Source organism: Mizuhopecten yessoensis, unplaced genomic scaffold (assembly GCF_002113885.1).
Source record: "Mizuhopecten yessoensis strain PY_sf001 unplaced genomic scaffold, ASM211388v2 scaffold716205, whole genome shotgun sequence".
Taxonomy (NCBI): Eukaryota; Metazoa; Mollusca; class Bivalvia; order Pectinida; family Pectinidae; genus Mizuhopecten; species Mizuhopecten yessoensis.
Window position 1 is genome coordinate 194,445 of NW_018480000.1, and position 17,137 is coordinate 211,581.

A 17,137-nucleotide genomic window follows, 5' to 3' on the forward strand; every position below is an offset into this window, starting at 1 on the left:
CAGTTCAAGTGCTCAAAAAGGGTTTTGAATTTTCTTGAACTTGGGAAGGTAAATCATGAAATCTTTAATACTTAAACATTTTAGAACTTTGTATGATTAAGATGAAATATCGCCTGAGTGCCAGCGATATAATGAGATATACTACGATAGCTACATAGATGCATACAATGACAAACATAGTTTCACACAGACAAAAAAACATGCAAACACAAAGAGCCGATATGATTGGTCCCTGGTCATGTACATGTATTGTAGTAATATTGAATACTGATGTCAGTATGGTGGATACCAATATACATGTAACAGTTCATCATTATACGATTACCATATTGGTATGACACAACAGTAGATCATTGATTGTCATTGTTGATAAATGTGAAACGCACTTCATTATCTGGACATAATGCTAATGAAAAATAGACAAAACAACTAATCATAGCTGAAGCTCTAAGTTGGAACAGGGTCTAAAGTTGCTGCAACTTTGTCATTAAAGAGTAGACTGCCAGTGAAATTGGCTAAGTGTCCACAGATCAGCCCTATCCTCTCTAGCATTGGACAGGTTGCCACTGGGACAGTTACTATGAACTCGTTTACCTTTTTCACGGTTGAGTGACAGCGGCGGCGTACACGTTTACCCCCTTGAAATATACATTATCGTCGATTTCTAAATTATCAGATGATTTTAAAACATTGTTGTAATTGTCACATTTAGAAAATAATGTTTGAAATTATTGTATAATTTAATAAAAAAAAAATATAAACGATCGCGTTAATGAGATATAAAAATATCTTTATATTCCTGGTACGGGGTTTTAGTCCGGGACCGGGAACGACGTACAAGATTTACCTACCACCTGTAACACGTGACTACGTTATAAGTGACGTACATGTACTTCCTGTTTCCGCTGCGGACACAACCATGGTCTGTTACATCTGCTGCTTTAAAGCTTCGTCGACTTGTCACTTGCGTTGGGTAACTAGAATAATTATTAATGCACAAATGTCATGCTGCATGATATTGTATCATGGAGTCTTAAGTAGGCCTATGTCACAGCACTGCAGCTGCGTAAGTTTACAGTTTGCATGGAGATAATGCGAAGGGGAGATAACTGGATTAGCCCTTTCTGCCAATACACAGGTGGTCGGGTTCTGAAATATATTTAGGTATTGCAAATCACTATGATAATAAATAATTTGGTTCTAGAATATGTATAAAATTATCTGTTAAGTTAATGCGCCCCACTAGACTGATTTATTATTAATTATTATAGTGATATTCGATACCTATTATACTACTGTATTGCAGTACTACAGTGTATAATTCCAGGATCCGAGCCCCTGTGGGTTTTGTCAAAGGAGTCTGAAAATATTCTGTTATGATCATTTTGACAGAATTCTAGATTTTATTTCACATGTACCCCTGCGCATCATGCATATTGTTCAAGGGTGGTGGAGTATTGCCCAAGAGTCTGAAATTCTGTGAAAAATTGTAATAACAGTAATATAGAAAAATGACATTTAATAATTGCGAAGTGTTTATCTATTTGGTATTACTATAAATACCAGGTTTTTGTCAAAATTTCAGACTCCTTTGAGTATTGATAGTCAGATAGATTTGGGCATTGTTAACTTGAATAACTATTAAAATAACAAACTATGTACTATGTAATGTAGTTCACAATTTTTTTTTACTTCAAGAATATTCATAATATGATATTATGCCAGAATTGTTTTTAGTAAAACTTAACTGGCATGATACATGAATTGACACACAGGTCAGATACACAATGCAAATTTGAGCCAGAGTTATTTAGGGTCATACTATACACATGTATGGTTCTGACATCTGACTTGATTAATTACATGTATGATGCATAGTGACCTATTCTGAACGCTTTCCGTCCGTCATGTGTAAACTTTTTATATTTTCGACTTCTTCTCAAGAACCAATGAATGTTTTTTTTCTTTTAAACTTTGTGAGAATCATCCTTAGTAGATGAGGGTACAAAAATTGTAAAATTGGGATTCCTACCCCAACCCTAGGGGCCAGGGTGGGGCCCCAAAGGGAAAATTAATCAATATTTCAAAAATCTTCTTCTCCAGACTTGGAGGTACTACAGTCAATTTCTATGCATTGTTAGCTCACCTGCCCGAAGGGCTAGTGAGCTTGTGCCATGGCGCTTTTCCTTGTCCTTTTAACGACTTCTTCTGAAGAATGGACAGGCCTAGAGTCAAATATGTCAAAAACTTCAAACGACTTCTGAAGAACTAAATGGTATAGAATCTTCCTTTTTGGCTGTGGCTTCATGAGAAGACAATTAGCCGGACAAAGTTTGAAAATGAAAATAACCTTGACGTACTTTCAAGGTCACAGCGGTCAAATATGTCAAACGCTTCAAACGACTTCTTCTGATGAACTAAAAGGTATCAAATCTTCATTTTTGGCTGGTGGCTACCTGGGATGGAGCCCAACAAAGTTTGAAAATGAAAATAACCTTGACGTACTTTCAAGGTCACAGCGGTCAAATATATAATCACTTCAAACGACTTCTTCTGAAAAACTAAAAGGTATAGAATCTAAATATTTCACTGATGGCTTCCTGAGATAGAGCCAGACAAAGTTTGAGAATGAAAATGACCTTGACATACTTTCAAAGTCACTGGTCAAATATGTCCAACACTTCAAACAACTTCTTCTGAAGAACTAAAAGGTATTGAATCTGCATATTTGGCTGGTGGCTTCCTGGGATGGAGCCCGGCAAAGTTTGAGGATGAAAATGACCTTGACCTTCTTTCAAGGTCACAGCGGTCAAATATGTAAAACACTTCATGACCTTGACATACTTTCAAGGTCACAGTGGTCAAATATGTCGAACACTTCAAACAACTTCTTCTGAAAAACTAAAAGGTATAAAATCTGCATATTTGGCTGATGGCTTTCTGGGATGGAGCCCAACAAAGTTAGAGAATGAAAATTAATTTGACCTACTTTCATGGTCACAGGGGTCAAATATGTCAAATGCTTCAAACGACTTCTTCTGAAGAACTAAACGGTATAGCATCTTTTTATTTGATTGATGGCTTCCTGGGACAGAGTCCAGCGAAGTTTGTGAATGAAAATGACCTTGACCTTCTTTCAAGGTCACAGGGGTCAAATGTGTCAAACGACTTCTTCTGAAGAACTGAAATGTATAGAATCATTATATTTGGCTGGTGGCTTCCTGGGATAGAGGCCGACAAAGTTTGAAAAATAAAATGACCTTGACTTACTTTCAAGGTCACAGGAGTCGGGTATGTCTAATGATTAAAACAAATTCTACTGAAGAACTGAAAGTTATAGAACCTAAATATTTGGCTTGTAGCTTTCTGGGAAAGAGCCCAACAAAGTTTGAGAATGAAAATTAGTTTGACCTTCTTTCAAGGTCACAGGGCTCAAATATGTCAAATGCTTCAAACGACTTCTTCTGAAGAACTAAACGGTATAGCATCTTTATATTTGATTGATGGCTTCCTGGGATAGAGCCCAGCAAAGTTTTAGGATAAAAATGACCTTGACCTTCTTTCAAGGTCACAGGGGTCAAATTTGTCAAACACTTCAAACGACTTCTTCTGAAGAACTGAAACGTATAGAATCTTTATATTTGGCTGGTGGCTTCCTGTGATAGAGGCCGACAAAGTTTGAAAATAAAAATGACCTTGACTTACTTTCAAGGTCACAGGAGTCAGGTATGTCTAATGATTAAAACGACTTCTTCTGAAGAACTGAAAGTTATAGAACCTAAATATTTGGCTTGTAGCTTTCTGGGAAAGAGCCCAACAAAGTTTGAGAAAAAATGACCTTGACCTACTTTTAAGGTCACATGAGGCAGATATGTCAAATGCTTAAAACAACTTCTTTTGAAGAACTGGAAGGTACAGAACCTTAACATTTGGCTGGTTATTTCCTGGGAAGGAGCCCAACAAAGTTTGCGAATGAAAATGACCTTGATTTGCTTTCAAGACTGATTAGACATATATTCAAGCTTTAATTATGACTTAATGTCTTTAATTTGTCAGTCAGTGTTTATGTACATGTATGTAAGATCGATTTACGGCACCATGCTGTCAGGGCGGTATGTCCCGATTTTGACACTTTTTCAACATAACGGAGACACGGGGAGATCAACTTCTAATGCAATAGAGAAGCTATTAATTAAATTATTAAAAGCACAGGTCTTCCTTCTGAAGTAATATTTTCATTGAAATCTGCATGATTTTCTCGCATGATGTGTCAAGGTAACCTTGAATATTTGTGAAAGATATCATGCTAGTTTTCTTATCGGAATTTGTGTTAGAAAATGTTGGTAGGCCTAATTATTTCAATTTTAGATAGCAATTAACTGCACCACATGTTTTGTTAGGACTTACATGTATAACCAGCAAAAGACTAACATGTATGACCAGCAAGCGATGGTCGATCTATTGTTTTCCGCTGACTGGGGTGAAGCGAGGTGTGAAAAATTTACCTGGAGTGGACTGGTGATCACCTCGGGCAATGTACAGTAAGCCGGACGGGACCTATTGTTCAATTGTCCAGATATTTCACACGATCAACTTACCTGAGTTTTTACCTTATGAAAGCCATTCACGGCAGAAAAAACATCATATTAAGCGGGGTCGCACCTTTGACCATATCATAATAAACGATTTTGTTTGGCTTAGTTAAAGAAGGCTAATAATGGTCTGATTTCAACAAAATTTATTGTGTGCATACATATTAAAATGTTTAAGACTAAATTTGCTCATCAATGTGATCCTTTAATAATTATGCATAATTAATTACACTTATACATTTTGATTGGTGGTATTGGTTTCCATGCAATAAGTGTCCTAATAATAATGGTCCTATTTCAACAAAATGTAACAGATCCATTTTGTACGGGAAAAAATATTTTCAGAGATCCTAAACTTCTATCCTGTAATTGATTTCTATATATCAAATAGATGAGGACAAATAACTGAAGTACTAAAACTGATGACAAGCAGTTATTTGGAAGTTCAAATTTGGTGAATATGGGTACCAAAAAGTGGTCGATCATACCATACATAGTTCTGTGACCTTGAAACTCTTGAATATGACAGTTGAGCAATAGCATACAGGTCCATTGAACCTCTTTTTTTACAAGGAGATCCTCTAAAATTGCAATTCCTTTAGATATGAATTCCATGGATAATATTAGAAATTAAAATATTAAAAAAGTCACGTCAATAGCTAATTCAAATATTTACAAAAATAAAGAAAGTACAGGAAAAGTAAAGCATACAAGAAATAATGTATTTCACAGTAATATATTTTTTTTATTAAACAACATGTATGAATATGTTTTTCAAAAGATTTGAAAAATACCCATTGTTATTTCAGGACACGACAATTAGACTTCCAAAGAAGAATTACAGGGCAGAAAGCATTCTGAGCTGAAAATGGTTGTGAATGGAGCACTTCTGAAATTAAATTCTGGAGCTAGAAGTTCATACTACATATCTGGTACACATATTGACATTGAAATGGGTTGATACTTGCATTTTAACAAGGAAACAACTTTACTTTTTCCTTGAACACATCGAGATATAATTATAAGGATGGACAATATGGACAATCACCAGTATCCTGAAGGACATGCTGGGGAAGATCCCATCACTCATACAATGGATCAGTGTACTCGTTCAGACATAGATCAACAGGAGTCTACAAAGAGTTGCACTCAAGACATCAGTAAAACAATCACTAACCCTAAAAAGGAAAAGATACCGAGGCTGAGCCCAACTTCAGCAGAGTGTCCCCCATTAAACACATCAAGCTTGGTGGGGGCATCTACCAGTGTAAGTAGTACAGAACATTTCAGTGACAGTCATTTAGTTGGGAATATCATTCCAAATCACCACAGCCATCCTTTCGTAAAACTTGAACCTCTTGATTTAGAAAGTTGGGGGAAAGCATCATCAGATGGAAAGAGAACATCGAACGACCCTTCTTGGGACCAAGAGCAATCTGCGACCTGTGAAAGAACTGAATTTGGATTGTTGGACATGGAACTAAGAGAATGCGACCAGAAGAAAGTCTTACTCAAAATGGACATGGAAGAAGAGAACCTTGATGATAATGGACAGAGATGTGAAAATGAGGTAGAAAAAGACAAAGCTGAATCCAAGTGTGATGAATGTGCAACACTGACCAGTTTGGACAGAGAAAACAACACCAATTGTGGCAAATGCGGGCGAAGCTTTGCAATCAAGACCAATAAACAGACACAAGAGCGATACAAATGTGACCAGTGTGGTAAAACGTTTTCTCAATTCCATGAAATGCAAAAACATTTGGATATTCATACACAACATCTACAAGACTCTCAAGTTGGCAAGTTCAGTTGTGAACTCTGTAATAAGGACTACAAGTCCCGTGCTGGTCTGAGAGTTCATATGGAAGTCCATCAAAAGTCAAACAAATGTAGGATATGTGGCCGCTGTTATTATCGAAAATCCTATTTACTGCTACATATGAAAATTCACAGTAGACCAGCATCAGTTGGTCACTGTAAACTGTGCGATAAAACATTCAGAACGAAACTTGTTCTCAAGAAGCATATAAATTCAATTCATAGCGTGCACCCATGTGAAACTTGCGGGACGAAGTTTATGGGGAAACGAGTGTTGGATTTCCACAAACTTGCTCACGAGCATGAGAACCAATCCAGAAAATTCTTTTGTGATATATGTGGAGATATTTACAAATCTGAAGACAGCTTTCGAACACATCTTGAAATTCACAAGGACGAGAGCAAACCATATGTTTGTGGTATTTGTGGAAAATCAAGTAATACTGTTAAAGGATTAGCAAATCATTTACTAACAGTTAATTATCATACCGGAAAATATGGTGATTCAAACTTTAACTGTGATGTCTGTGGAAAGAGTTGCAAAGATGCTGAGTATCTTGAAAGGCACATGAAACACCACACCAATAAACTTTTGAAATGTGAAATATGTAATCGAGGATTCACAAAACAAATTAGTTTAGAGAGACATTATGAATCTCACAACGTAGTAACTATTGAACATAATTGTGAGAAATGTGACCGGACCTTCCAGTCAGAATTTGCTCTGGAAAAACATGTTGATTATGTACATACAACACAATCATGTGATGTTTGCGGCAAAGAATTTATAAAACAGAAACTGAAACGTCACAAAGCTGAGCACGAAAAAAAATTCCAATGTGAAGTGTGTGGAAAATATTATTCTGGAGTTGAAGGAATAAAACTGCATATGCAATTTCATTCGAGAAATGCCTTAGCAATCAAGAAGTTTGCTTGTGAGGTTTGTGGTAAGAAATACCTTTCACAAGAAGGTCTAAAGAATCACAAAAGAGTCCATGACAAGTCAATCAAATGTAGCGTATGTAGTCGCTGTTTTTCATTCCGTTCTGATTTATGGAAGCATATGAAAATTCACAATCGATCAGAATCTGCTGGGAAATGTGAGCTCTGTGAGAAGACATTCAAAACGGAACTTGTTCTCAAGAAGCATATAAATTCAATTCATAGCGTGCACCCATGTGAAACTTGCGGGACGAAGTTTATGGGGAAACGAGTGTTGGATTTCCACAAACTTGCTCACGAGCATGAGAACCAATCCAGAAAATTCTTTTGTGATATATGTGGAGATATTTACAAATCTGAAGACAGCTTTCGAACACATCTTGAAATTCACAAGGACGAGAGCAAACCATATGTTTGTGGTATTTGTGGAAAATCAAGTAATACTGTTAAAGGATTAGCAAATCATTTACTAACAGTTAATTATCATACCGGAAAATATGGTGATTCAAACTTTAACTGTGATGTCTGTGGAAAGAGTTGCAAAGATGCTGAGTATCTTGAAAGGCACATGAAACACCACACCAATAAACTTTTGAAATGTGAAATATGCAATCGAGGATTCACAAAACAAATTAGTTTAGAGAGACATTATGAATCTCACAACGTAGTAACTATTGATCATAATTGTGAGAAATGTGACCGGACCTTCCAGTCAGAATTTGCTCTGGAAAAACATGTTGATTATGTACATACAACACAATCATGTGATGTTTGCGGCAAAGAATTTATAAAACAGAAACTGAAACGTCACAAAGCTGAGCACGAAAAAAAATTCCAATGTGAAGTGTGTGGAAAATATTATTCTGGAGTTGAAGGAATAAAACTGCATATGCAATTTCATTCGAGAAATGCCTTAGCAATCAAGAAGTTTGCTTGTGAGGTTTGTGGTAAGAAATACCTTTCACAAGAAGGTCTAAAGAATCACAAAAGAGTCCATGACAAGTCAATCAAATGTAGCGTATGTAGTCGCTGTTTTTCATTCCGTTCTGATTTATGGAAGCATATGAAAATTCACAATCGATCAGAATCTGCTGGGAAATGTGAGCTCTGTGAGAAGACATTCAAAACGGAATATTCACTCCAAAAGCATACAACTAAGTTTCATGTGATGCACTCGTGTGACATCTGTGGACAAAATTTCCAAGGGAAAGTGTTGCTGGAATACCACAAACTTGCTCATGAGCACGAAAATAGGTCACATGACTTCTGTTGTGTTACGTGTGGAGAAAAATACAAAACATTTGACAGCTTTCATACACATCTTGAGATTCATAAGAACCAGGACAGTCCATACAGATGTGACATTTGTGGGAGAACATACAGAGAATTTATCTCTTTGAGGAGTCATATGAAATTGCAGAACGTTCATGCAGATAAAGATATACAGGAAGGATTAAAATTTTCTTGTGATGTGTGCGGAAAAAGCTTTAAAGAAAACCAGATGCTTGAAAAACACGTGAAATTTCACGTTATGAAAAAAAGACAGTTTAGTTGCAGTATCTGCACTCGAAGTTTTGCTCGACAAAGTACTTTAGATAAACATTATAAAAAGCACAGCACAGAGACTAAAGGACATCAGTGTGAGAAATGTGATGCAGTATTCCTAACAGACTTTAATCTGAAAAAGCATTTAGACTTTGTACATACAACAGAAACATGTAATATTTGTGGTGAAGAAGTTTCCAAAGGTAAACTTAAATATCACAGGGCTAAACACGAGGAAAAACAGGAATGTGACGTGTGTGGCAAACATTATTTTGGAGTTGAAGGAATTAGAAGACATATGCAATATCATGCAAGACTTTTAAGCGGGATAAAGAAGTTCAGTTGTGAAGTTTGCGGTAAACAATACCACTTACAGCTGGGCCTTAAAGAACACATGAGGTTCCACCTGAAATCTATCAAATGTAAAATTTGTGGGCGTTGCTTTTCACATCAAAGTTCTTTAAAGAAGCACATGATAATTCACACCAGACCAGCATCGATTGGAAAATGTGAAACTTGTGGCAGGACCTTCCAAACAGAAGGTGTTCTTCAAAGACATATCAAGAGTTTCCATGTCACGAAATCGTGTGAGATTTGTGGTTTGAAGTTTAAAGAAAAACCACAGAAACATATTGATAGGCACCATACCTCATATGTATGTGATATTTGTGGCATTAAAATTGATGGAAATGTTTTGTTAGAGTGCCATAAGCTGGCTCACGTCTATGAAAAGGGTTCATTTGACTTTCAGTGTTACGAATGTGAAAAAAGTTACAAAACTTCTGACAAGCTACGTAAACACGTGGACATCCATACGAAAAACGAAGAAGGGTCTGGTCGTTTCGGATGCGAGATATGTGGGAAAAGGTTTGCTTCATTGTATAATTTATCGTCTCATGTAAATAACCACAGGAAAGAAATTGGCCATTATTGCAAAATTTGTGGCAAGAGTTTTAAAGAAGCTGATGAAGAGCACAACTGTCTGTCTGAGAAGATTACGAAATATATATGTGAAGTGTGTGGGCGCAGTTTCCGGGATGAATTTGGTTTAAACAGGCACAAGAAAGTACATGGCAGTGTTGACTTCAAATGCGAACAATGCAATTGGTTGTTCTTGACAGAAAAAAAACTTCAGACCCATATAGACAGAGTACATAAGCTAGCACCTTGTGATATTTGTGGTCAAGAATTGACCTACCAGGAATTGCCTCTTCACAAAAGAAAAATGCACACCCAAGACTACATTTGTGACATATGTGGACATAAATGTTCAGGTCTGTCAAAGCTGAAAACACATTTAGAAACCCACTCGACAAAAGAAGCAAAATCTTTTTGCTGTGATATTTGTTGTAAAACCCTCAATACTGCGGCAGGACTACGAATTCACAAGGCTATTCATACTGGAGCTCAGAAAAATAAAAAGACATTGATCTGTGATATATGTGGAAAAGGTTTTGCAGAAAGAAAAACTTTGTTTAATCACAAGCTCACTCACAAACCTAAATCACTTCAGTGCAATAAATGTTGTAAAATGTTTGCAACTAGAAATTCACTACTCAACCATGTGAAATGCAGGAGAGAGTGTCAAACTTGTGGAAAGATATTTGTTGATACACGATTATTTAAACAACATGTTGAGCTTCATGATGGTGCTGAGGAGGTGGATGGAAATGTATCCTTCAATCAAAGCCCTTGCTCTGAAAGATCCAGTCCGAGGACAGGTCGCAGTACTGGTCGTTCAGACAAAATGCACAGGCAGAGAGGTCCTGGAAAAAAAATCACAGATTATCCTTACAAATGTAGAATGTGTAGAAGAAGTTTTCAGAGTAAGATCAACATGGAAAATCATACAACAAGGCACCATAACAAATTAAATGTAAAACAGTTCAAGTGCGAGATGTGTTTTAAAATATTTACATCCAAACGTGCATTGAAGGCTCATGATAGAGTTGTGCATGCTAAACAAAGTTTTGATGTCAGTGGGACAAAATGCACAGCTACAGATCTGAAGAAACATACAAGCACACACAAAGAGCAAGAAAAGGGCCAGGTGTCCAGTAGAGAAAGTGTGGAATCAATTGATAATGAAAATAGTATTGATGACAAGGAAGTCAAGAGGCCTAAAGGTAAGAAACTGACCCATACAGTATCTAGGACTCGCACAACTAAATCATTTACTATATGTTATTACCAAACATTTTAGATAAAATTTTAATATTTGAAGTTCAAAACCAGTGACAACTGTCTAGATTCATAAATACATACCTTGCAAAGGCTACAAAATGACATTTTTGGTAGGTTTAGTGGCATATTGGAGTGTCACAGCATCAAGAAGAACTGGAAGTTTACAAGCAAAACCGGTGACCCAAAACAGAAACGCCCCCATACATTTTGCCCCTGTGCAAATCCGCACACAGACATTCAAATATATAAAAAGTATACATTTATCAAAAGTTTAATACCTGAACATTTCATTGATCTAAAAACATGTCCTCAGTTCCCTATCAAACTCCCTCAGTGACCCAGTAATTAGCCGGAACATAATTTAGATAGGAACTACAAACGTATGAAACACTTGCTGATTAGTTGTGCGAGTCCCCTTCATTTATTTGTGCCATACAGGGTGTGAAAAACTTAACTCAAATGAGATTAAGGCATTCACATGTGTAACAAAACTAGAACTTTAGCCCACCATTAGCAGACCTAGATAGTGAACTGTTCAAATTGACTTTCATAGGTGGCTGCCCGCTTTTCGTCCGTCCTTCATGCTTCATATTCTATATAAAATGGAGAATATTCTAAGTAAATAAACTCTTTGAGAGCTGGAACTCTCCTTCGCAATTATAACTGGTGCAGTAGTACCCTTTGCCTTAAGTAGTACTCTGTTCAAACAATAATCGGTTTATCTAGGTCGGTGGTTTAATATTTACATTCAATTCTTTTCGGAGCTACAGGTTTCACGTTAAGAGTAATACTGTGTCCCTAACCCAAGTTTTAAAAAAAACAGATCTGCGATATGTCCCTGATGCCCACATCTATCTTTCACTATATGTTATAACAAGATTTGAGTTCAAATTTATCAAAGCTCTACGTTTGTTGTAATGTTTTCCCATAGGTGTGGTTACATTTTATAAATCTGATGATATTTATACTTGCTTTTTCGGGAAAAAAATACAGCTTAATCAAATTTTTAAGATACTGAGCGAACATGACTTTGCAAAAAAGAAATCATTTGGATTGGAGGATCATTTTTTCTCTGTTTCGTTGCAGGTCAAAGAGGACACATGCGTGAGTCGATGGTTCCTTTCCTGACACCTAGGGTAATCAGTGAAGATTCAATGCTGCTGTCTAAAAGGGAGACAATGGATTTACCTCCAGAAAAAAACCAAGCAGTCAACGATGATAAGAAGTTCTTGAGTGTATGTATACTTGACATCTCTTCACCTTGGTAGAAATAAAATCATTGTTTGCTCTTATCCGGTACGAAGTGGTTTTGTCAGTGAAGTTACTAGTCAGATTTTCATTCTGTTTGTCAGACATTAGAGCTTACAAGGAAAAGGCTGTGTAGAGTAAGGAGAAGTAGGAACGTTGACGATGGTGAAGGTTGGTTATAGTTGTGCAGGGTAAGGAGAGGTAGGAACGTTGACGAAGGCGAAGGATGGTTATAGTTGTGTAGAGGAAGGAGAGGTAGGAACGTTGACGATGTTGAAGGTTGGTTACAATTGTGAATATGAGGCCATTCAGTTTGTTATTGGTTTTGTCAGTGAGATAACTAGTCAGATTTTCATTGTGTTGGTCAGACATTAGAGCTTACAAGGAAATGGCTGTGTAGAGTAAGGAGAAGTAGGACCGTTGACGATGGTGAAGGTTGGTTATAGTTGGGTAGAGTAAGGAGAGGTAGGAACGTTGACGATTGTGGAGGTTGGTTATAGTTGTGTAGAGTAAGGAGTGGTAGGAACGTTGACGATGGTGAAGTTTGGTTATAGTTGTGTAGAGTAAGGAGTGGTAGGAACGTTGACGATGGTGAAGGTTCGTTATAATTGTGTAGAGTAAGGAGAGGGAGGAACGTTGACGATGGTGGAGGTTGGTTACAATTGTGAATATGAGGCCATTCAGTTTGTTATTGGTTTTGTCAGTGAGATAACTAGTCAGATTTTCATTGTGTATTTTCATTCTGTTTGTCAGACATTAGAGCTTACAAGGAAATGGCTGTGTAGAGTAAGGAGAAGTAGGACCGTTGACGATGGTGAAGGTTCGTTATAATTGTGTAGAGGAAGGAGAGGTAGGAACGTTGACGATAGTGAAGGTTGGTTATAGTTGTGTAGAGCAAGGAGAGGGAGGAACGTTGACGATGGTGGAGGTTGGTTACAATTGTGAATATGAAGCCTTTCAGTTTGTTATTGGTTTTGTCAGTGAGATAACTAGTCAGATTTTCATTGTGTTGGTCAGACATTAGAGCTTACAAGGAAATGGCTGTGTAGAGTAAGGAGAAGTAGGAACGTTGACAATGGTGAAGGTTGGTTATAGTTGTGTAGAGCAAGGAGAGGGAGGAACGTTGACGATGGTGGAGGTTGGTTACAATTGTGAATATGAGGCCATTCAGTTTGTTATTGGTTTTGTCAGTGAGATAACTAGTCAGATTTTCATTGTGTATTTTCATTCTGTTTGTCAGACATTAGAGCTTACAAGGAAAACGCTGTGTAGAGTAAGGAGAAGTAGGAACGTTGACGATGGTGAAGGGTGGTTATAGTTGTGTAGAGTAAGGAGTGGTAGGAACGTTGACGATGGTGAAGGGTGGTTATAGTTGTGTAGAGTAAGGAGAGGTAGGAGCGTTGACGATGGTGAAGGTTCGTTATAATTGTGTAGGGTAAGGAGAGGTAGGAACGTTGACGTTGGTGAAGGTTGGTTACAATTGTGACTATGAAGCCATTCAGTTTGTTATTGGTTTTGTCAGTGAGATAACTAGTCAGATTTTCATTGTGTATTTTCATTCTGTTTGTCAGACATTAGAGCTTACAAGGAAAGGGCTGTGTAGAGTAAGGAGAAGTAGGACCGTTGACGATGGTGAAGGTTCGTTATAATTGTGTAGAGTAAGGAGAGGTAGGAACGTTGACGATGGTGAAGGTTGGTTACAATTGTGAATATGAAGCCATTCAGTTTGTTATTGGTTTTGTCAGTGAGATAACTAGTCAGATTTTCATTGTGTTGGTCAGACATTAGAGCTTACAAGGAAAAGGCTGGTAACCTTAATTTCAGTGTCAAGAGGATGAATAAGATACAAATGTAAGAAAGTTAGCAGCATCACAGGCATAGGAGGCACAGTAGTCTAAGGTAGGATGCTGGGCATGTGACCAAACGGTTGCGGGTTCGAGTCATGTCACAGCACTGTGTTGTATCTTTGAACAAGATACTTTGCTCTGCTTGTTCCAGTCTAATCAGCTGTAAATAAGTACATGATTCACTCAGGGCAGTGCTAGCATTGTTGAATGCTAGCACCAGCTGTATGCTCCCCAGGGAGTTGAGAAAGATAAAGGCCCTATAACCACGGATAATAATTTGTGAACCGCTTTGAAACTACCTACGAACTTGGTTGTGATAAAGTGGTATATAAGAACCTCAGATTATTATTATTATGAAAAAAACGATCTGCTAAAAGTGTTAACTAGGGCTTCAATAATACATAAACATGACAATATGATAGTTTCACGATACTGTGGTCACGATACGATACTGAAGTCACCATACAATACATATCAATACTGTGGTCATGATATGATAAGTATCACAATACTGTGGTCACGATACGTATTACAATACTGTGGTCATGATACGACACGTATTACAATACTGTGGTCATGACACATTACTGTGGTCACAATACAATACGTATCACAATACTGTGGTCATGATACAATAGTATCACAATACTGCGGTCACGATACGTATAACAATACCTTGGTCACGATACGATACATATCACAATACTGTGGATACGATACAATACGTAGCACAATACTGTGGTCATGATACGATACGTATCAGGATACTTTGGTCACGATACAATATGTATCATAATACTTTGGTCACAGTATGATACATATCACAATACTGTGGTCATGATACGATAGGTATCACAATACTGTGGTCAGGATACAATATGTATCATAATACTTTGGTCACGGTATGATACATATCACAATACTGTGGTCATGATACAATATGTATCATAATACTTTGGTCACGGTATGATACATATCACAATACTGTGGTCATGATACGATACGTATCAGGATTCTTTGGTCACGATACAATATGTATCATAATACTTTGGTCACGGTATGATACATATCACAATACTGTGGTCATGATACAATATGTATCATAATACTTTGGTCACAGTATGATACATATCACGATATTTTGGTCACGATACGATACGTATCACAATATTGTAGTCACAATACAATACATATCACAATACTGTGGTCACAATACTGTGGTCACTACGATATATATCACAATACTGTAGTCACAATACAATACATATCACAATACTGTGGTTACGATACGATTCGTATCACAATACTGTGGTCACGATACAATGTGTGTCACAATACATATAGTTAAATAATGTTGCAAATTTTTAATTGAAATATTACAACAGGAAATAGACTTGGTCCAAATTGGGCATGACTTCAAAGTTTCACCCAATTCACTTCTCTCAACATGCATCCCGAGCTGAAGCTGTCACTCACTGTGATGGAACAGATATCAGTAGACTTTATTCAGAAACGACAAATCCTGAAAATATTGAGGGTGTTACATAGCCTTCCCCAAAAAATATTGTGTATCGTACCGTATTTGAAATATCGTCACACTTTAATATATTGTTGCTGACCCTAGTGTTAACAGTTTACCCCTTTTTACTGATATTCTAACACAAGGTTGCAGCTTTGATGTTGTGACAATAACAGATTATATAGACCTTATCATCCAGTGTGTGTTCTGTCTGATAGCAAGATGATTCTTATTGCTCTGTTTATTGTAGATGGTCATTCGAAAATCTGTTGATGACCTTGATGTCCATACGCTCAAGCGTGGACAATATTTGAAGGTTGTCACAAAGGTAGGTAACCCAAAACTCTTGAACAAATCCTTCTTTAACTGTACAGTTTAGTAGCTGTTTGAATTTAAATTCATTACCCCTGGGTCATCTGCTCTCCATTTGGGAGGAGGTAAGGTTTTTTAACTTAAGTTAATTTAGGGAAATAACATTTTGGGTAAAATTTGACCATTTTCAGCTGGAAATGATTCAAACTTGAATTGGTTGCAATATTTGTAATGAGATGTCAGTAAGATGGATAAGAGGATAAGATGCTGCCCCTCTCTCAGGGCCAGAGGGGCAGGGCCAAAACAGGAAAATGGATCAAATTTAAAGAAATCTTCTCCACATTCAGATGTACAAAAATCAAGTTTGTTTCATGGATGAAAGGGCCCTTTACATGAGTATAGGTGCATAATCTGAGTTGTTAGTGTCACCCTTGGGGTATCTCCCTTGGGTAGATGGTAGATTTTACTTTAGTTAATATAGAGAAATAACGCTTTTAACTATAGTTCATTTTCTGCAAGAAATAATTCTAATTGGGTCGGAATAATTATGAAATTGAAATTAAATACATTATCAAATAGTATCAGAAAGATCCTGACCTACCCAGGGTTTGGCATTTATGAGAAAAACTGGCAACATTACAATATATAGATATGAAATGTCTCATTCAATAGCAAACTAATTCATTTAAAGAGATTTTAACAATTGTTTTCCTTTAGTAACATGACAAGTCATGCAATTCTTTTTGTTTTCAATTTCACACCTCAACAATGAAAACTATTTATACATGATAATATAACTCGTGATCAGTTGACCATTCAGGCCCTTGGGCCTCTTGTTTATAGTAGCTCTGCTACTTTCACAGAAAAAATTGAAATTCTGATATTTAGAATTACATTTTTTTGTTATAGATTAAAGAACGTGTTTTGAACAAGAATCCTGCTACTTTCACAGAAAAATTTGAAATTCTGATATTTAGAATTACATTCTTTTGTTATAGATTAAAGAACTTGTTTTGAACAAGAATCCTGCTACTTTCACAGAAAAATTTGAAATTCTGATATTTAGAATTACATTCTTTTGTTATAGATTAAAGAACTTGTTTTGAACAAGAATCCTGCTACTTTCA

At 36.7% G+C, this 17,137-nt stretch overlaps 1 protein-coding gene across 2 annotated transcripts; it reads left to right on the forward strand.

The window, feature by feature from the left end:
- Positions 1-884: 884 nt before the first annotated feature.
- On the forward strand, positions 885-17,123 carry LOC110442091 (zinc finger protein 91-like). Of its 2 annotated transcripts, XM_021485528.1 has the most exons (6): positions 885-973; positions 5,402-7,532; positions 8,475-11,026; positions 12,171-12,319; positions 15,949-16,026; positions 17,009-17,123. In XM_021485528.1, the coding sequence occupies exons 2-6, from the start codon at positions 5,620-5,622 to the stop codon at positions 17,114-17,116; spliced, it is 4,800 nt and encodes a 1,599-aa protein (XP_021341203.1). In that variant the 5' UTR covers positions 885-973; positions 5,402-5,619; the 3' UTR covers positions 17,117-17,123. The 2 variants fall into 2 exon arrangements, with proteins under 2 accessions (XP_021341203.1, XP_021341202.1); XM_021485527.1 differs by having other exon boundaries at positions 5,402-11,026.
- Positions 17,124-17,137: the final 14 nt, after the last annotated feature.